The sequence below is a fragment of the Protopterus annectens genome, chromosome 2.part0, assembly GCF_019279795.1.
Source record: "Protopterus annectens isolate FY-2018-M chromosome 2.part0, PAN1.0, whole genome shotgun sequence".
NCBI classification, from domain to species: domain Eukaryota; kingdom Metazoa; phylum Chordata; order Ceratodontiformes; family Protopteridae; genus Protopterus; species Protopterus annectens.
In genome coordinates this window covers 1275426108-1275447102 of record NC_056728.1, presented here as the reverse complement: position 1 = coordinate 1275447102, position 20995 = coordinate 1275426108, and the positions used below count along the sequence as shown (strand labels likewise).

Sequence of the window (20995 nt, the reverse complement as noted above, 5' to 3'; positions counted from 1 at the left end):
TAGTGGGTATCAGGGGCTGCGAAAGCGCCTCACTGAGTACCGGTGAACTGGCGACTGGCTTAGGAGAAGCGTCGTCGGCAGTTTTGGACCTCGGCGGCCTGTCTCTGTCTTTATCTTTGTGTTTTTTTGGAATCCCAGTAGTCGGAAGGCTAACCGAAGACATTTCTGGATAATTAAACCGAAATATTTAGAGGCAAAAATGTACCGAAGATGGATAGTGTGCGGATTAAATAAAGCAGAAAACAGACAGCAAGGTACGTCGTGGTCAGGGCCTAGGCAAGGAATACAGTATGAATTAATATCTTTATGAGGTGTTTGCTTTCCACAAGTAATGCAATTATTAACTTTTACTGACATCGGTAAGGAGTAAGAAAAAGTTTACCCAATGGGGTACTTAGCTTTTAATTGAAGACTTCGGTTCTGAAACTCGAAAATGAAAATTTCAGGAGTTGGCCGACCGGCACTTGTGAACTGCTTCTGCTTCGGGCGCCACACGGCAAGAAAGACTGATGTAATGGTGTCGGCTGCATGTTTTATACCCCTGACAACCTGACGTCATGGAGGAAGGGACAGCAACTGATGCAGGACCCAAGACATTGTTAATCAGGCCGACTGAGGGCAACCAGCCAGCAGATTACCCAAATGTAATGACTGCAACAGTGAAACACAAAGAACATCAGAAAATTCAGAATCCTGGTCAGAAGTGTCATAAGCAAACTCAGTCCTAGGTCTCTTAGAGGGGGAGGGCTGGCTTCCCCTGATTAAAGTAACAAGGTCTTCAACCATTCTTATTTGTTTTTTAGGCATAGAGGCCTGACCATGCGGTCTGGGCATCCGTTTTCTAGGCATGGTTTGAGTTTTATTTAGGCCTTGAAGAAGAAGATGGCTTCAGTTTAATACGCAAGTCAGTAGGCCTGAATACACCCTCAGAAGCCGGTGAATGCACAGCGGCTCCAGACCCATCCAAGGTAGAGACATCCGTAGGTTCCACAGTTGAAGCATCTAGTGGCATACTGGACTCAGAATGGGTCTCAGTAGAGGCCTGCGAATATGAAGTAGCAGGTATCGGGGGCTGCGAAAGCACCTCACTGAGTACTGGCAAACTGGCAACTGACTTAAGAAAAGCGTCGTTGGCAGCTTTGGACCTAGACGGCCTGTCTCTGTCTTTATCTTTGCGTTTTTTTGGAATGTCGGTAGTTGGATGGCTTACTGAAGACATATCAGGATAACTGAACTAAGCACCAAAATATTTAGAAGCGAAAATATACCGACAACAGATAGTTCATAGTTTAATTAAGGCACAAAACTGACAGCGAGGTACGTTGTGGTCAGGGCCTAGGCAAGGAATACAGTACAAATGAAAATCTTTATGAGGTATTTGCTTTCCACAAGTAATGCAATTATTTACTTTTACTGACATCAGTTTAGAGCAAGAAAAAGTTTCCCCAGTGGGGTACTTAGCTTTTAGTTGAAGACTTCGGTTCTGAAACTCGAAAATGAAAATTTCAGGAGTCGGACGACCGGCACTTGTGAACTGCGTCTGCTTTGGGCACTACACAGCAAGGAGGACTGATGTAATGGCGTCGGCTGCAAGTTTTATAGACCTGACGTCACGGAAGAAGGGACAGCAACCGATGCAGGACCCAAGATTTTGTTAATCAGGCTGACTGAGGGCTACTGCAAGCTGATAACCCAAATGTGATGACTGCAACAGTGAAACATGAAGAACATCTCTGCATTCCCTGGGGCTGTTGTCTGGGGGGGGGGGGTCTGCTTCCCCTGGGTCTGGGCTGCGCTGGCCTGGAGGGGGCATGAAAGGACCAGTGCTTGGAGGGGCAACCCCTACTGAACCTCAGTGGCTGGACTTGTAAGAAGTCTAACCGTCTGCATAAATTTAGCTTTTTCTTCCATCTTTTTTAAGACCTCTTCTGCCTTGGTGCCAAATAAGTTTTCTTTGTTCAAGGGTGCGTGCAATAATTTGGATTTGACATGGTCTGTTGCTTAAGCCAAGCATGCCTTCTAAGGACAGAACCAGTGACTGCTGCCCTGCAAGATGCTTCTAGGGCATCAAAACCACATTGTAAGGTGTGCTTAGTTACTTTACTTGCAGAATGCATTAACTCTTGCAACTATTTTCTGCACAATAAGGAAAAGAAGATTTTTTTTTGTTTGAGTAGTTCCATGGTATGTTGCTGATATTTCAGCAAGGGGAACTGACAATTTAATGCTCTAATAGCAAGAATATCAGAGGTGTATACTTTTTTACCCCATCTGTCTAATGCTTGGGAATCTCTATCTGAGGCGGTGGGATTCTTAGCTGAAGTTGCTTTGATTCCTTTAGGTCTTTGAGAGATGACCTCGTGGTCAGCAGTAGGATTTTTAAAAATAAATTTGTGAGAGTCAGGGACTCTACAATACCTGTCAGGTTTCTTGGGAGCAGGAGGGAGGTGTCAGAAGTCAGACTGGATGCAATAAAAACATCATTCACAGCATCCAGGACAGGAGGAATGGCCAGAGTTCTGTGCTGTGGTAGATCTGAGAATTCCCTGAGTCTCTCTGACTGTGGATAGTCCTGACATTCCCACTGGAAATGCTCCCTTAAAGTATGTAGGGTTTCCCGAAAGGAAAAGCCCTCGGGTGGAGAGGCTGAAGGGATGGATTCCTCTGCATCAGAATCCTCATAAGCAGAGAGGGGTTGCATATCTTCATATTCAGATGTATCAGAATCATCTGATTCTTGTTCAGATAAAGTTACTGGGGACAAGCCTCTCTCTCTTTTGGAAAGGGTAAGCCTGGCTTCCCCTAATAACCATTATAAGGTCTTCCACCATTTTAAGCATTTGAGACTGAGGCAAGGAAGGAGGTGCCTGAGGTTGGGTCATTGTTTTTTTTTGGATGTGGTTTGTACCCTGGGCCTTAGCAACTCAATTGTTTTCTAAAGTGAAGACGCGAAAAAAGACGGTCTGGGTAGAGTACCGGTAGTGCGAAGTACTTCCTCGGAAGCCAGTGCCTACTCAGCGGCTCCAGACCCATCCAAGGTAGAGACATCCACAGGATCCTTAGTCAAAGAGTCTCGCAGCATACTGAACTCCGAAAGGGTCTCAGTAGCAGCCTGTGAAACCACAGAAGCGGTTGTCAGGGGCTGCGAAAGTGCCTCACTAAGGACCGAAGAACTGACAACTAGCTTAACAGCAGCATTGCTGGCAGTTTTGGACCTGTGCGGTCTGTCTCTGTCCTTATCCTTACGTTTTTTAGGAAGGTTGGTAGTCGGAAGGCTTACCAAAACCATACCGGAATTTGAGGACTGAGAGCGAAAAGATCTGGCTACAATAAGGGCCCAACAGAGTTCTGGCATTGATCAAAGCACAAAAGCGACAGCGGGGGATGTCGTGGTCTGGACCTAAACAGGTGACGCAGTGAAGAATGGAAGTCTCGATGTGGTATTTGCTTTTCCAGGCGAGACAATTGTTAACTTTTTCTGACATTGGTTAGAGCAAGAAAAAAAGGATCCCCAGTGGGGTACTTAGCTTTAGTAGACTTCACTTCGGAAACGAAACTCAGGTAAGCAGCCGACCGGCACTCATGCGAACTGCTTCTGCTTCGGGCTCCTTGGCAAGAAAGACTGATGTAATGGCATTGGCTGCCTGATTTTATACCACTGACGACCTGACGTCAGTCATGGAGCGACAGCAACTGATGTAGAAATACTAAGCCTCTGGTATTCGGGCTGATTGAGGGCTACCCCTGGCAGGATAACCCAAATGTGATGACTGCAACAGTGAAACACGAAGAACATCTGGTAGTTCTATGGATTGGTTTAAATTAGATTCTGAGCATACTTTAGGTAGAAAGGATGGGTTTGTATGTAGAAATACTCTGTCTTTGTGGAAAAGCATGTAGGGGGGCTTTATTGACAATGCTTGCAGCTCTGAAACTCTTCTAAGCAGAAGTAATGGCTGTCAAAAGAATCGTCTTCCAAGTCAAATACTTGAGATTGCTGGATGATGTATGTTCTAATGGGGGAAGAATCAAATGGGATAAGACAAAATTCAGGTCCCATGGTGCTGGAGGGGCTTTAATGGGTGGTCTTAATAAAAGAGTACCTTTAAAAAAAGCTTTGCAAAGTCTGTGGGACATCACATTTGGGCCTGATTCACCAAGATGGAAATTAGACATCGGTGCTAACTGAACTTGAATAGTAGCTGCAGCTGCACCTTCATTAAACAGCTTTGCTACGAATTCAAGAATGGAAGATATTGGGGCAGAAAAAGGATCAATGTGATTACTTAACACCCATAAGGAAAATTATTTCTATTTGCTTCTATATAACTTTATCGTTGAAGCCTTATGAAAGGAAATCAGGACAGGTTTTACTGATGGAGAAAGGTTAGGGAGCCTGGCTATCGTTTGAACTGGAGCAGCCAAGCTGTCAATGTCAGGGTTTGAAGTGAGGGGTGTAGCACTCCCAGCGCATGAGCCAGAAGATCTGCAACTGGGTCCAGAATCCAAGGCTCCTTCTGGAGATGAGGCCACAGAAAGGGAAACCAGACTTTAGGAGGCCAATAGTATGGGGTGACTAGTATCAAGTTCCTTCCCAAGTACCTGGTTTTCTGAAGAACTTTGGGTATCAATGGAAAGGGAGGGGAGGCGTAAAGGAGACCTGAGGGCCAATCATGAACAAGTGCATCCCTCAGTGACTCCCCCAAAGGGGGGGATCAGGGCAAACTAGTTGCTGCATTTGGTGTTTATGGATGTAGCAAAAAGGTCACGGCAAGGCTGGCCCCAGTTGCAGAAAATCTTTTCCATCACTTCCTAATTAAGGGACCACTCATGAGACATTATAATTGTTCTGCTGAGTTTTGTCTGCTATCACGTTGGATTTCCCTGGGATCTGCATTGCTACCAGAAAGAGTTGAGAGGAGGTTGCCCACTGCCATACTCTCAGGACCTCCCGACAAAGGGGGTAAGATCTGGTTCCTACTTGTTTATGTACCACACAAATGACATGTTTGTCTGTATTGCAATAGTTCCCAATCCTGGAATGCTTGCAACGCTAAAAGCGCCACTCATCTCTAGGACACTGATGTGCAAATGGGCCTCATGATTCTGCAAAGTGCCTTGGACTGCGTTTCCCCAGATAATGCCCCACCTCCACCCTGAGAAGCGTCTGTAGTCACTGTGGCTAGTGGCTGGGGAAGTACAAAGGGTTGACCTAATGTCACATGAGTGGAGTAAAGCCACCAATGAAGGTCCTTCTTGCAAGATTCCATTATAAATATTTGGCGGGACATGGGTAGTTCCTGCATGGACCACTGAGTGAACAGTAGCCACTGTAGAATTCTCATGTGTAGACATGCTAATGGGATCAAGGTTATTGCTGCTGCCGTGGTCCCCAAGACTTTCAGAACTGCCCTTGCTTGTACTTTTTTCTTGGACCGAGGGCTTTGGACCAGACTTCATAGAACTTGAACCCTTTCCAAAGTAAGTTTGGCCATCATTTTTGTTGCACCTAAATCTGCTCCTATAAAAATGATATACTGAGATGGCAACAAGGCAGATTTTGCGTAGTTTATTGTGATCCCTAGGGTACAGCAGAGATGCAAGGTTGTGTCTCTTGCTTTCATTAGTAGATGCTCAGTGGTGGCGGTTAAGAGCCAGTTGTCAAGGTATGAAAACACTCTGAATCCTAGGCGTCTCAAGTGAGTAGTAACTACTGCCATACACTTGGTGAATACTCTGGGGGCTGTAGTCAGTCCAAAGGGCAGAGCACAAAACTGGTAGTGACTGGCTCCCAGACAAAAGTGCAGAGGACTCCTGGATTGCCTGTCCATTTTTATGTAGTAGTATGCATTCTGGAGGTCTATAGAGCACATCCAATCATCTTGTCCCAGAAACGGGAGTAAAGACTGCAGTGTTACCATCCGGAACTTTGACTTTCTTATTGATTTGTTTAATTTGCTGAGATCTAGAATGGATCTCCAGTCCCCCATTTTCTTTGGAACTAAAAAGAATCTTGAGTAAGTTCCAGATCCTATTTTGTCTCCATTGACTGTTTGGATGACTCTTTTGTTTAGCAACTTTTGTATTACTAGAGTTGCCTGTTCCCTCTGACTGGGTGGAACATCCAGGATGCTTTTATATGTTTGGGACGGGGAAAGGAAAAGGGCATGGAGTAACATCTGGATACAATGTTTTTTACCCACTTTTCTTTTGTTATTGTAAGCCAGGCTAGATAAGCGGACCCTGACTGCCTCCAGAGATGGACAGGTGGGCCTCCCTTCAGGAGCACTGAAAGGGCTTAAGGAAGGATTCCCTGTTGCCCTGATTTTGCAGACCCCCCCCCCTCTGCCACATGGCCAGCATCTTCCATTACTACTTCTTCCTCTGCCCTGGGGGACGAATCATCACTTGCATCCTGGAAAGCTCTTTGGGATTTATGAACCCACATTGTTCCTCCTTTATGACCCCTTGGATAAGGTCTGGTGGGTAGGGAAAAATGGACCCCTACGGCAGAGAGAATCTTTCCTTCTTGTTCACACCTGATTAGTGTCTTTGACTTCTGGCCCGAACAAAGACAAGCCATTGAAAGGGGTTTTTAAAAAGAAGATTTAAAGGGCTCCACAAAGTCACACAAGCATATCCAGGAATGTCTCCTTAGGGCAATTCCTGAACCCGTTGCTCTGCTCGCAGCATCCGCTGCATAAGAAATGAGTCTCAGAGTAGTTGACCACTGAATTTAAGGTGGAGAGCTGAGAGGAAACCTTCTCTGATACCCCTTTCAGGTACTGAACCTTGGTGGGTATCTCAGGATATTCCACTGAAGTCTAGTAAAATGTGTCAGATAATTCAGCAAAGTGCAAAAGTCGCTGAAGAAAAGGTGCATATCTGTTCATCGTTCAAGACTCCTTCGGCAGATGGACAGAAGTCTCAGAGTTCCTTCTTTGTGGCTGCCGCCGCCACCACCATAGCATCTACTGGGACTCCTTTGGTTAGAAAGCTTTTGTCTGCTGGAGAGGTGATAAACTTATTTGGCCTCCAAGGAAAAGGGTCCACTGAATATGGAGACTCCCATGCCTTGAGAAACTAGGTCCATTTGCTTTGTCAAAAGGCAGACACACACAATTGGAGGAAGGGCGAGATCCAAAGGCCTTCAGGTATACAGACTCCTCCTCCAAAGGGTTAACTTCCAGCCACCTCTCTGTTTTAGTATTTCTATGATTTTCTTGAAGGAGACATCCTCAGAAGGTGACTGTGGGGACCCTTCAGAATCAAGGTCTGCATCCGATGTGGACAGACTCCTCTGGGGAATTTAAGTGCTTCCTCTTACAAAACCTCTTCCGAGGGACCTCCTCAGAGGGGTATTCTGAAGAGGTGTTGGAAGAGGGGGACACCCAATGTGGCATCCCTGAAGCCTAGGATCTCGGTGACCCTGTGGATGCAGTGGTACCGAGACAGACACCAAGAGTGGAGCACCCTCCACATTACCGCGAAAGCCCCACCCCTGATCAGAGGAAACTCCTGGCTCCGAAGAATCAGAGGTAATCACCCAGAACCAAGGGGGTCAGCTCAGAGGCTGAGGTAGGAGCTAAGCTTAGCCAAGCCGACACTCCAAGAGGCAAGTTTGGATCCGACAACTGTGCGATCAGACTCCCCTCTCCGGACCAGACTGGAGAGCATCGGCTCCTAGACTCCTTAAGGTCAAATGGAGCCGAGGATGCCAGAGCGATGTTCAGATTTGAAGATCCTGAGACAGGTCACGGTTCCGATGGTTCTACCACAATCAGTTCTGGACATTCTGGCTCTGAGGTCTGAGATCAGATCAAAGGAGGAATCTATGTTGGAAGGGTGAGCTTTGTCAGTTCCGAAGCCCTGTGTGTCGAATCCAACAACAGTTTGGTAAATGCTGGTTTCCTTAACAGCCTCTGCATCACACAATCCACACAGTCGTCAGACAGGATCCTGGAAGATCGAGTCGAGGGGGAAGGAGATCTGGACGACTGTAGCAATGGAGACCTTAGGAGTGAGAGATATCAGATCCAATTTCCGGTGACCAGCTCCGCACATGAAATACCACCGGCATCAAAACTGAAGGAGCCAAAGTAGTAGGCTTCTTGGACCCAACAGCCTTCGGGTCCAGAGTTGACACTTTTGGCAGTTTTTTTAGATGGCTGCGACTGAGCATTAGAAGATTAGGATCTTTTCCCCAATTTGTCTGACTTTGAAGGAGGAGATTGGCCAGATTCTGAAGAACCCTGACCTTCTTCGATCGCTTCAGAAAAGGGTTTTTTTTAATAGGCCTCAATATCAATTTGTGTTTTTCTCTCTAACAATGCCCTGTGGCTAAACTAGTGACAGATGACACAGGACTCTTGGAGGTGAACCGCTCCAAGACAGTACATGCAAATGATATGCCCATCAGTAATAGACATTTTTTTACCACATTTAACAAATTTTGTAAACCCAGAGGGTTTAGCTTCCTTAGAATCCTTTGAAGATAGACAGCCACAATAAGGAAAACAACTACACAATATGTAAATATATACTGTACTACTTTTTTTTTTTTTAATAGTAAACAGTAACAAGATAACAGCACACAAGATAACAGCAAGAACACACTTAGATGAGGTCCAACAACAGAAAAAGCATTTTAAGTTAAATGGGCTAAGGCAGTTCTCTAACTCAAATTAACAAGCCTTGGGGAGTTAAAGGGAAAGAATCAAAAAGGAAAGGATAGGAAAGCCCTCTAACTAAAAATTAGTTTTTAGTAATTTAAATTTTAAGCCGGGATAGCAGAAAAAGGGCCTTGTGGGGAAATGTCAGCCAAGAGCAGTGAAAAATCAAGAAGAAATAAATTAACACACAATATACTTCAGTAACTATCACAGCAAATAAACACAGATTTTTCTAACAGTTTTGACAAAATATGTAGAAAAAGCCTACTTAGTCAGAGCTAGCAGGAAGAGCACCCGATCTTGTTTAGCAGCAAACAAGATCGGTGGTGCTGTCCTAGTGCATGATGGGATATGGTTTTAGCCACGAGCTAGTGGAAGCCCTCAAGCAAGTCAGATCCGATGTTCAGATCCGAACCCAACCTAAGAATGAAGGCAAGATAGGACATCACATGATTTGTTTGGTCTCCATGATACATATAATGGAAAATCCAGAGGATCCTCACTAAAATAATACAGGGCACAAATAATCTGCCCTACATAGACTGCCTCAAAGTCCTATCCCATCCCTGTTTTTTTGTCTCCTACAGGTTGTTGAGGGGAGCTGTATGCCTGGCATAAAAGGCAATGTCAGACAAACCCTAAGTGAGCTATTGCATTATCCACAAAACAAACAGCACCAGAATTACCCACTCTAAGGACTTGAACCATGATGTGACAAACAGGACCTGCTGGAGATCCAGATATGTATCCCACAGACTACTGCTTCTCTGGAATAGGCTCCCCGATCATGTGAAGTAGAGTTCCTCCCTAATCCAATTTCAATTTAATTTGGACAGTTGCATGGGTAACAGGAAATTCATCCCTGCTTTGGCACCTATGGCATCCTGTAAATGGTTACTCTCTCAGGCCCCTGCTTGTGAAAGTTTCATCTCCCAAGCCCCTCTTTACACTTATCAAGGGTACCAGAACTTGTCAGATTTGAGATGAATGGCTAGGTTTAAAAATGTCCCAGTGGTCATTAGCCTAGTACACACCTATGAACATGGATCCACAGCTCACGGACACTTTCTACTGATGACACAGACATGAATGACCCTGCATCAGGCCCTATGCCTTAAAGCAGAGTTCCTGTTGCTGCATGGTCATGTCTCCAACAGCTTCAAATAAGTATCTAAAGTTGAAAGTTTCAACAATGGAGCCTTGGAATGGGAATACATGGACTGCAGTTCCCCAAAGGGCTAAATGAGCACAGTGGAAAACAGCCCTCAGCCCTAAATATGAATAATTAAGAGACAGATCATTACAAGGACCATTTTCTGGATCAGGCCTGTCACCATCACACACTGGTTCATTCAGCAATGCCAAAAAGGGAGAAACTTAAGTGGAAAGTAAGATGGGTGGAAGCTTGACCACTTACTAGATAAGGACAAGATCACGACATACTGGAAATGTAAGGTCATTTCAGAAAATTTGCCTCTAAGACAGTTTAACCAAGGTCTGGCTTCTACTTTTCTGTCCATATGATGCTGATCTGATATCCAGCAAAAAGTCTTCAACTACTGCCATTTTACTAAAAGTGAGTTTAGGCCAGGACTTATTCCTTCAGATACCTGGCAAACTTATGTCTGATCACTGAATCATGCCCTTCTCTGACGTAGCAGTAACAATGTCACAGTTTGACACTTGGCTTGTTACTTCTCAGCTACAAGGACACTCGGAAGTTTAAGTTTTAGGCATTGAACACAGGAACTTTTCATAAATGAAGGTCAGAATCAAGACCCAGTTGTGTATATGGCAGAAAAGAACGGTTAGCTTTACAGGCTGGGCACAGTTTTCTAGTGTGAAGGGAGATGTCATGGTAAGCAGCTCACCCATGCATGGGAGTTTCAGATACAAAATGCAAAGAGAGAGAATGAATAAAGAGAATAAGCACAACTGGAAATCCAACAAAGACGATTTTACTATACAAGTACCTTTCCTTCTGCTTAATGAACATTATTCTAAAAAAAATAAATAAAAGTATAGAGAGCCCAGGTTTGCAAAACCTATTATCTTCTGGGTGAATAACCAGGACAAATATGTCACTGCTGACGGCTATAATGCCTACACAGCCTGAAATTTAATAATGATGAAACCTGATTATAAGAGGTTTGATGCCAAGTAGTGGGGTCAACACTACCAGATAAAACAAGGGCTCGTTTTAGTGAAAACGAGGAGCTGGAAATAAACCACCTTGGATTGATACTGAGGGTTGAAAAGACCAGCTACAGGTAAGCAAGAATGGGGATACCCTGGTAGCAGCTCAGAATGTACTATGGGAAAAAAGCAACTACTAAAAAATGAAAATCCGTGTCTAAACCAACTGTACTAGAAGTCGTGAATATAGTAACAGAGACAAAACTGGTAATGGGATCTTCAGAAAAGGGTAGAAACAAATTACATAGAAAAAATGGGAATTGTGGGAACAATACATGCAGAATAATGTTTTAGAGGAGGAATGAGGTTTAAAAGGCGGCAGGATTTGAATGAGCTATGTAATGTTTGATTGAAAATGACTAGATAGATTATAAGTAATGTTAATGTTTGCAAGTAAAACATGTCAATATGGCTTGTTTTCATTTATATAAATATATGACTGCCTATGTTATAAGTGAAAATTTAATAAAGATGCTTGTTTAAAAAAAAAAAAAATACTATGTGACAGACAATCTGATCGACAGGGAATACAGCTGCCTTGCATAAGCTGGCTCAGAAGAGAAAAGGTAATAGGAAGAACCCTCCTTTGCTGGATACAGGTCTTAAATTAGAGAGTAACTCAGTAACTGAATGAAATGCTATAAACTAAGCTCTTAGGAGTAATAGTGGATAATCTCAAATTCGACCAGCACATCAACAAGACTATCAAAACATCAACAAACAGCTCGGCTCACTATATAGAAATAAACCTTTTCTAAGCCCAATAGCTAGAATCACAATCGCTTGGCTCTCATCTTCTCTCCACCCTTCTATATGCTTCCCCTATACTCTGTAACCTAAACAAATCAGAGCTTACCAAACTCTCACACTGTTACCACCATATTGCCAGATTCACCACTGGATCTACATATCACTGCCATAACCTCAATCTCCTAGGGTGGCTAGAACTGCCAAGCTTATTTCAGTTCAATCAGCTAACAGTAGCACATAATATCCTCAACCAACACAAAAACATCCCCGCACTCAAAACTATCATAAAATCATACAGTAACTTCAGACCATTACGCTTATCCAACAAGCTGTTAGTCCAAACACTGAAAGCTAATAACTCAGCTGGTGACTCCCTGTTTGCCAACTCCATGGAAAAGCTTGGAACTTACTTCCAACAGACATTACCCTGGAACCCTCTCTAAGCCTCTTTAAAAAAAAGGCCTCCAACAGTATTATAAAAGGCACTGGGGGGCTCTGTCCATGTACCAACCCTGATTAATCCCCATAATCCCTAACTTAACAGTAATGTACTAGCTTCTTGCTCACAAATGCTTGCAATGGAAATCTTGTTCTGTACAGAAAGCACATGTCTTGAGAGGGTACTAGACTGGACTTTATTTCGTTCACAGAATACCCCAGGCATCTTAGCACTGCTATCACATACTCCAAATGACGAAGAAGCTCGTCCCTTCCTTGAGCCAGTATCAGGCAATCGTCCAAATAAGGATAGATTTGTATTCCTTTCAGCCTGAAGAATGCTATCACTGGAGCCAGAACTTTTGTAAATACTCTGGGCGCAGTAGATAAGCCAAAGGGCAATGCAGAGAACTGATAGTGAGAAGTCCCAGTCCAGCATGATACTTCCTGCAACTTAGCCTGATAGGAACATGAAGGTAAGCCTCCTTGAGATCCAAAGTTACCATCCAGTGATCCTTGCCCAGTAGAGGTAAAAGCTGTTGTAACGTCAACATTTTGAACTTGGGAATGTCCAGATAAGTGTTGAGGTTAGACAAATCCAAAATCGGTCTCCACGTGTTCCCCTTTTTTGGCACAAGGAACAGGCGAGAATAAAATCCCAGGCCCCTTTCTGGCATAGGAACCGGCTGTATGGCCCCTATTTGGAGTAACAGAGAAATTTGCTTGTGAGCCTCTATTCTTTGTTGAGGAGGAATGTCTGGCATGCCTTTGAAAGGAGGCAAGGTATGGAAATAAAACCTGTAACCGTGATGTATGATATCCAGTACCCATTTGTCTTGGGTAATCAAACTCCAATTTTCTTTGAAAAGTGCCAACCTTCCTCCCAAAGGTGCTGCCAGGCGAGAAGGTTCTGGCAGCTGAAAAGGTAGGTCATTGGGTCTGTTTATGAAAGGACTGACCCCTGCCCTCACCCAAAGACTGTGCAGGAGAACTCCCTGTCCTAGGCCTGAAAGAGCCCTGACCTCTGCCCCTGCCACGTCTAGATCTACCCCTAGACTGGGAATCATAAGAAGGATACGTCCACCCTTTAGTAGGCCAATTTCTACTAAACTTTGGAGGCTGAACCTGCAAAAAATCTTTAACAGTCTGCATAGACTTAGCCTTGTCTTCCATTTTCTTTAAAACTGCCTCAACAGGAGAACCAAACAAGACATCAGATTGCAAAGGGGCATCCAAAATCCTAGTTTTAACATGGTCAGATAAATTTTGATCCCTCAGCCAGGCGTGCCTGCGAAGAACTGACCCAGTGGCAGCCACTCTAGACGAGGCCTGTACAACATCAAAACCACATTGCAAAGAATGCTTACCCACCTGTTCAGAAACATGCACTAAATCTTGTAACTCTTTACAATCAATACCTTCCGCCAGAGCATCCACCTTAGATTTCAACTGTGAAAGGAGATAATTTTGATATTTCAACATGTGAAACTGGCAATTCAAAGCTCTCATGGCTAGAGTGGAAGAAGTATAAACTTTCTTTCCCCATCTATCCAAGGCCCTGGCCTCTTAATCTGCAGGAACCGGATTCTTGACAACAGAAGCCTTTACACCCTTAGGCCCCTGGCTAACAGTTTCTGGGTCTGCCCTAGGACTCTTAAAAGATACTTATGAGCTTCAGGCACCCTGTAATACCTATCCGGTTTAACAGGAGCAGGAGGCAAAGAATCAGGATTAAGCGAAGCCTCTGCAAACACATCTTCCACTACAGTCAGAACAGGAGGTATAGCTAAAGGCCTATGCTGGGGTAAAAACAAAAATTCCCTAAGCCTTTTCCTGGAATCAGAGAAATCCTGACCTTCCCATTTAAAATGCTCTCTCATGGAGTGCAGGGTCTCTGAAAAAGAAAAATCCTCAGGAGGAGAAGCAGAAGGAGTAGAATCATCCACATCAGAATCAGAAAAATGAGAATACTCCTGCAAGTCTTCAGCCGAAGACTCAGACACATCCGAAGCCTGCTCATAATCCCCTAACACAGGTTCCATCCTAGGCCTCTTATCAGGAGGGGGCATAGAGCCTCTAATTAAAGTAATTAAATCTTCTGCCATTTTAAGCATGTGCTTTTTGGGCACAGAACCTGACGAACTAGGAGTGACACCCACAGAAGCAAAACTAGACCTGCCTCTAGGGGAAGCCTTGGAAGCAGAAAGAGAGGGCCTAGACACCTTAGGAAGGGAGGGGAGTACAGTTACCTGAGAAGCCCCTACAGCCTGACCTGCCTCCTGGGAGGCCACATCCTGTAAAAACACAGTCTCTCCCTGAGACTCCATAGAGGCCTCCGTCGGAACCACCGGTTCCACTGACGTCTCTAAAGAACCGGCGTCCGGTTCGGACGACTCCTCTAACCTAGGTTTAACTGCCTTGTCCTTGCGCTTCTTTGAAGAAGCCGGCGTCGGAGCATCCGACGGCATATTGTAATTGCACCGCTTCCCAAAGACTAACCTGGCACAATCCAACCTACGCTTTATAGTGCGTTTATTAAACCTAGCACAAAAGCGACACCCAACAACGTCGTGCTCAGGTCCCAAACAAGGTATACACAAATTATGGTAATCCCTATGCGGTATCTGTTTCCCACAAGAAATACAGTTATTCACTTTTTCTGACATCCGGTAAACCACTGAGGCAAGAAAAAACAAAAATATTCCCCAACGGGGTACTCAACCAACTCTGACTTCGGTCTGAAACTCCGAATTCGAAAAATTTCAGAACGCCGAACGGCACTTGCAACACTGCTTCTGCATCGGACCATGCGGCAAAAAAGACTGAGGATATGACGTCGGTCATGCGCATTTGTACCCTGACGTTCTGATGTCAGTCAAATGCGCCTTGACCGACGTCAGCCTTATACTCTGATATTCGGGCCGACCGAGGGACAGCGGACTACCCAAGTGTTAGGACTGCAGCAATGTGAGATGAAGAACATCTTGTTCTGTACATTTCTTTGTAAAAAAATTGTTGCTGTAATCCACCTGCTTAATATTTTTATATTCTACTTCAAGCTGTTAAAATTGTGGATCCCTCTAGAGGGACTCACCATACTTGTAATATTTGCTTGATATATATGTTTTGCTTGATATATATATTTTTATCTGCACAACTGGAGCTTTTTTCCCCTGTTAAAATTGTACATTCCTCTGGAATGCCAAACCTTTCTGACTTTCTAAAACCCTTAGCATGTATGTATGTTTTTGCCTGTATGTTTGGAGCTTTTCTCCCTGGGCCTCCGCTAAAAATGGACATGTATCCAGTCGGACTATCCCAGCCAACAAATGTAAAATAAAATAAAATAAATAAAATAAAGTTGGATCACAGGATAGAATCTGAAGCATGACGGCAGACAGGAGTACTTCAGAATTTGAGATACACAACTAAGCTTGTATAAAGCAAAATATGAACTGATGTTTATAGAACACTTTCCCCATTAAAACAGAGGCTGAATCAAAATGAGTGAAGGTGTAACTGGTGAGGAGTTAAAGGTACCAGCATCCTATCTGGTTCCAACATGCATTACTTCAGTGACAAGTCATGGCCTGAGCTGCAGGCAGTCTTGAAGACTAAGATGGAGTCTTAGACTTTGAGAAAGGCAATCACATTTGGAAAGTTGTCCAGTGTTTGAATTTGTATTCCTGAATGGGGTCTGTAGTTTATCATTTACTCAAGTATATTATATTCACAGGCCAGGAATATAGATGAAGTACTAAATAAACTTAAGAATCTGAGGTCATATGGTGGTATTTCATCAAGGATAGCTTTGGCTGAAAAACGTCTCTCTAGTATTTTGACTTTTTCCCCCCTGTGGTCCAATTTCCTGCAGACCTAGCTGGTACTAATCTTATGAACAGTATCAATGTGAATGTACATGGATAATGGTCATTGAAAATACTTATTCCATAAGCATACGTCCTCGTTATATGTAAAGAAAAAAGGGAGGACAGAAATAAACCTTATTATATACTGGTAATGTTTTACCTCTCACTGAAATTCAGCTCATCCCAATTAAGGGACAAAATGAGTTTTGTAAGCTGTACTGAAACATGTATCAATTCAGCTAGAAAGAATTACAAAATACAGATGCCATTTCTTATCACTGCAAACTAGAGAAAATGTATGTAAACTACTGCATTTATATGAAATGTACTCCCTTGAAACATACTTGTATATGCTATACAATTTACATTGTTTCACTTCAGCATGTACCTGCCCAACTCTGCATTCTGCTAACATACACCCAGTGGTACAACATGCAGAAGCTTCATGTCCTGGGGATTCACCATCACATTAATTGAATATGCAGTACACCACATATGTATTCCAGCTGACTACTGTCAATAGACACAACTCTGGTGGAGTTCAGATTACACAAGGGTGTTTTTAATAAGACACTAATTTTAAAAATAATGCCACTGTATAATATCAACACAATACAGTAGGGTCTTAAGTAAATTCATTTGTTTACTCATGGTGAGGGAAAGGCCACCTTGGTCATTCAATTTGAATGTCCATGACAATACATTACCCATCGAAAATAAATTATCCACTCCCTGTTATGGTGCACCGAATAATAAACAGTATATTAAAGACAAAAAGAAAATGTGTGGACCAGAGAAAACACAGCCTTTCCTGACAGCATCATTCATCACATTAAGATGCTAAAGGCTTATGTAAAACTGAAGGCAGAAGTGGAGAGACATTTAGCAAAAGGTTAGCTGATGCCACTTATTACAAGGATGGTTGTTCTGTCTAGCAAACACTGCCTGTTAGCAAATCCTTATGGTCCTGTAGCACCTGGCAGCAGAGTATTTATAGCAATGCCCTTCCATAAAAGGTATTACCAATGTAAAACTACAGATGATGTAGATGTTGTGAGATTTTATGCTCAGCAAAAACAAATCAGCTGCATAACGACCGGCTAGAAGTATCAGTACAACGATATGGTAAACACAGCTGCCTTTAAACAATATTCCTGTAAGGAATACTGCCACGGGCTGGAGGAGCTACAGCTCTTCTCATTTGAAACCAGAACAGTCAGGGGATACATAATACTACTGCCCAGGATCATAAGTTGCAATCCACAAGTACACAAGGGAGGTGGAAATGGCACATGCAATAGATCATTGCAAATTAAATTACTCCCTAGATAGCCAAGAGTACTTTTTCACAGAAACAGGTATGAACCCATGAAACAGATTACCAAAACTGGTAGTGGAGAAAAAATCCACTTAGGCATTTAACAGGGTATGGGACAGATGGGTAAAGGGGAAAGTAGAGATGGAGTATATGAATGTTAGGTACTTGCGTATTATCGCAACCACATTTCAGAACTGGCATACTTTGTTGCATTTCTCAGAAAACGGGTTTGTTAAGCTTTAAAGAGGTGTGTATGCAACTAAGTAGTGATGTGTCCCCAACGGTTTGAGGCATGGGGAGAGGAAAAAAACTATAAATGGACTCGTGTTAGGCGTGTCATTATTTTGGTGAACTCCACGGTGTCATGCTGCATCGCAAATTCTGCCTTGCTGATGACAACCTCAGCAAAGAGAGGTTGCTCAGGAATTTTCAGTGTGACTTCTCAGGGTCAATAATCATCCCAAAAAAATGTCCTTGCAAGAAATTCTGACTAAGGAGACAGTGATTCCTCAGAGAGTGATGCCTTTCTTCCCATCCAGATTCCTCGGCCGGGGGTGTTAAACGGTTATCCCGCTTCAGATGGATAGTGCTGTGCATGAGAAATTCTGTTGCCGTTGCAGCCACTTACAGTACTACCAACAGGTGCTGCACATGAACGAACACACACACGCGAACACACACACACGTCCCAAACATATCAATCACCCCTTGCAGTGTGTACACCTAAACAGAAATGAAGTGGGCCAGTTGCCTTTTGGTGAAGGTGGTGAGTTGCATGAGTTCGATGATGAATGATCACTGACAAGCAGCACTCCTTCTTCTAAGGCTGAAAAGGCCCTTACCAGGGAAGACTATTTCTCAACTGTTTTCTCTTCCAATATAAAAAGAAACACTTGCACACAACAATTCTGAAGACTTCATACACCCCTTCATAGCTTAACAGACCTCGTTTCGCAGAAATATTACTGAAATGTGGTTGCGATAATACGTATTACTATACAACATGCATTCAGTCCTCTCTAACACAAACAGATTTTTAAGCCTTTCCTCCAATGAAACACTTCTTCATTCTTGCTCAAAGCAAATCAAGTCCTATTAATACACTCTATTCCTGGAAAACGCTGAAGCTGGCATATTTAACAACAAAAATAACGGTTCAATGCTTAGCAGACCTCGTTTCACAGAAACATTGCGATTTCTGCGAGTACTGAAATGTGGTTGTGAGAATACGTAATTACCGAATGTTAATGCACTTAAAAGGGCTGACTACAATATATCTTATGCATCTCCTTCTGCCATCAAACAAATGCAATTAACCTTCCTTGCAATTCAAAGATACTTGTAAAGCAAAACATTACATAACTTTCACATGAGAAAGACTGCACGCAAAAAATCAGACTTCAAGAAGCAAACTACGAGAATAACCTGAAAGTTTTCTGTTGACTTGTACGTGCACATACTAAACAGTAGTTTTTATGATACATCATTTGAATTAGGCAATGACCTTTGCAATCAAATAAGGGTTAACACTGTATCAGAACTTAATTTAAAAACACAAATTAGGTAGAACCAAAGAAGAAATAATCTGTCATGCCATCAAATAAAGATAGACAAATATTTAAGAGGTGACAAAAGCTCCTCTTCGGGCTGAAGAAAGCACAGCCCAAGTACACAGAAGGTAGAGAGAAAGGTGTACATTTGATAGTAATAGGCTATTACCTGCATCTGCAGTTCAGCATCAGTCTGAAGCATTTTAGTTTTGGCCTGAGCATCAAACACAAAGGGGTAAGAAGACAGCAGCACTGAATCCTGTTTTAAGGAAATCCACAGACAAGTCAATGGATGCTAGTAAAATAAGTACAATTGCAAAAAATTAAAGCTAAAAAATAGCTAACATCAACGACAATATTACCTGCTTGATAGATGATCTAGTTTTCTAAAAAGAAACAGAAAATAAATGTGTTAAACGGCAGAAATGATTTTAATGTTACAGTTACTCATGCAGGTAAATTCAAAGAAATACCTTGTCTTGCTTATCTTACAAAATCTTAAAACCTCTCATCATTTTGACCTATCAGTGTAAAGTTCTACAAACTTGAGAATTACCTAACTCAGTGTAGTTAACGAAGTTTCCTAACACTTAAAATTTGTTTCATTTTACTGTCCTAAGGCGATCTCTAAAAATACATTCTATTTATTTATTTGACATTTGTTGAACAGGTTGGTCCAACTGAGCAAATGCCAATTTTCAGTGGAGACCCAGGGTGAAAATCTCCAGATTTACTTAAACAGTACACAATAAGAAAGATCAAACAATATAAAATATAAAAGAAACATAAAAAATATAGAGAGGTTTACAATGAGTTAGTACAGAGCAATGGTAATATGTCAACACACATACAGAGAACATAATTCAACATATAGAGTAGATTAATACAAGATGCTAATGCAGAACATATAAAGTAGAAAGGAGGGATAGACAGTTTACTAAGTTTGACTTTACCATCACAGTTGGATCAGAAATGGTCAGTACAGTTGGGTGTAAGATGCAGCAGGAGGTAGAAGGAGAGGGCTTGAAGCTCAAGTTGGTTGTGGACAAGGGCATAACCAGGAATCGGCTAGGATATATTTTAGTTAGCTGGTATCTTTTTGTATTTTCCAAATTGCATGTAAATGCCTTGGTGGAGTTTTTGGACAGTTTGGTAAAACCTGCCCACTACCATAGTGAATTACTGGCAATTTGCAGCAGTTGCTCTACACTAGAAGGGGAAGGTTAAAAATCAGCATGAAGTGCAATAGCAAAGGCTAGGATAACTTCAATAATACAATTTGTGAAAAGAGAAAACAGAACTGTCCCCAAGGCTTCACCTTAAGGAACTCCAGTGTGAATATCCCAACATCTGAGAGTTTGTTTTTAGACTGAACAAAAGTTCTGTTGCACTGATAATTTTGAAACTAGTTTAATTTAGTATGCCAATCAAAAATCTATGGATTTAAGCTTCTGAATGAAAAGCTGATGGCCAATACACTTCAATGTAAGACAACAAAGTGAAAAACTAATTTAACTTTTGTCAGACAAAAATCCATCTAAATGAAAAAATATATCCATATGGGGATAGAGGCTTTGTGACTGAATTCCCAGTATGGAGGGGGGGGGGGGTTAGGAGGGGTCTTCTACACACTTCTAACCCTTATGATTTACAGCAGCCACTAATGGAGATGTTCCACCTTGGCTAAAAGGTCTTCAGCCAACATACTTAAGTCTGGGACATGATGACTATGGGGTACAGGACTGCCTATTAGGAGAATGAGCTGACTGCTGTGTTACAAGCATTACTATAGTAGCCTCAACATTCAAATAAGACAGGAGGTGTCTGATGACATAATGTTTTGTTACTTTGCATTTTCTCCACAAGATGCACCAAGCCAGTAAACGTGTGACTGAAAAAAAAAAAAAAAAAAAAAATCACTGAACACAGAAATTATTTTCAAAATATTTTAAAACACACTGAGAATGTGAAACGTCTGTGGTGGAATAGGTCTATAGAAGCAGCCCACAATTACTGACTATCAGAGAACTTTATCTGAAAGAGTACTGCAAACAACTTAAAAAATGCTGCGTCAATGCGCAAATAATTTAGCTTCAGACTGGATCTTGAAAAATGCAGACTTGTACAAGATAATATAACAGCAGATAAACAGGCTTTGTGTTGCAGGAACACTATTTGAAAAATAAGCTGCATGTTAATATT

General features: G+C 42.5%; 1 protein-coding gene across 1 annotated transcript in view; it reads right to left on the bottom strand.

The window, feature by feature from the left end:
• Nucleotides 1-20995, bottom strand: part of HERC3 (HECT and RLD domain containing E3 ubiquitin protein ligase 3) — a 1624372-nt gene that overhangs the window by 616879 nt on the left and 986498 nt on the right. The window contains exons 16-17 of the mRNA XM_044060395.1: nt 19156-19179; nt 18963-19052 (exon numbers count right to left, since the gene is read on the bottom strand). Of these exons, the coding sequence (XP_043916330.1) occupies nt 18963-19052; nt 19156-19179 (114 nt within the window). The remainder of the gene's footprint in view (nt 1-18962; nt 19053-19155; nt 19180-20995) is intronic.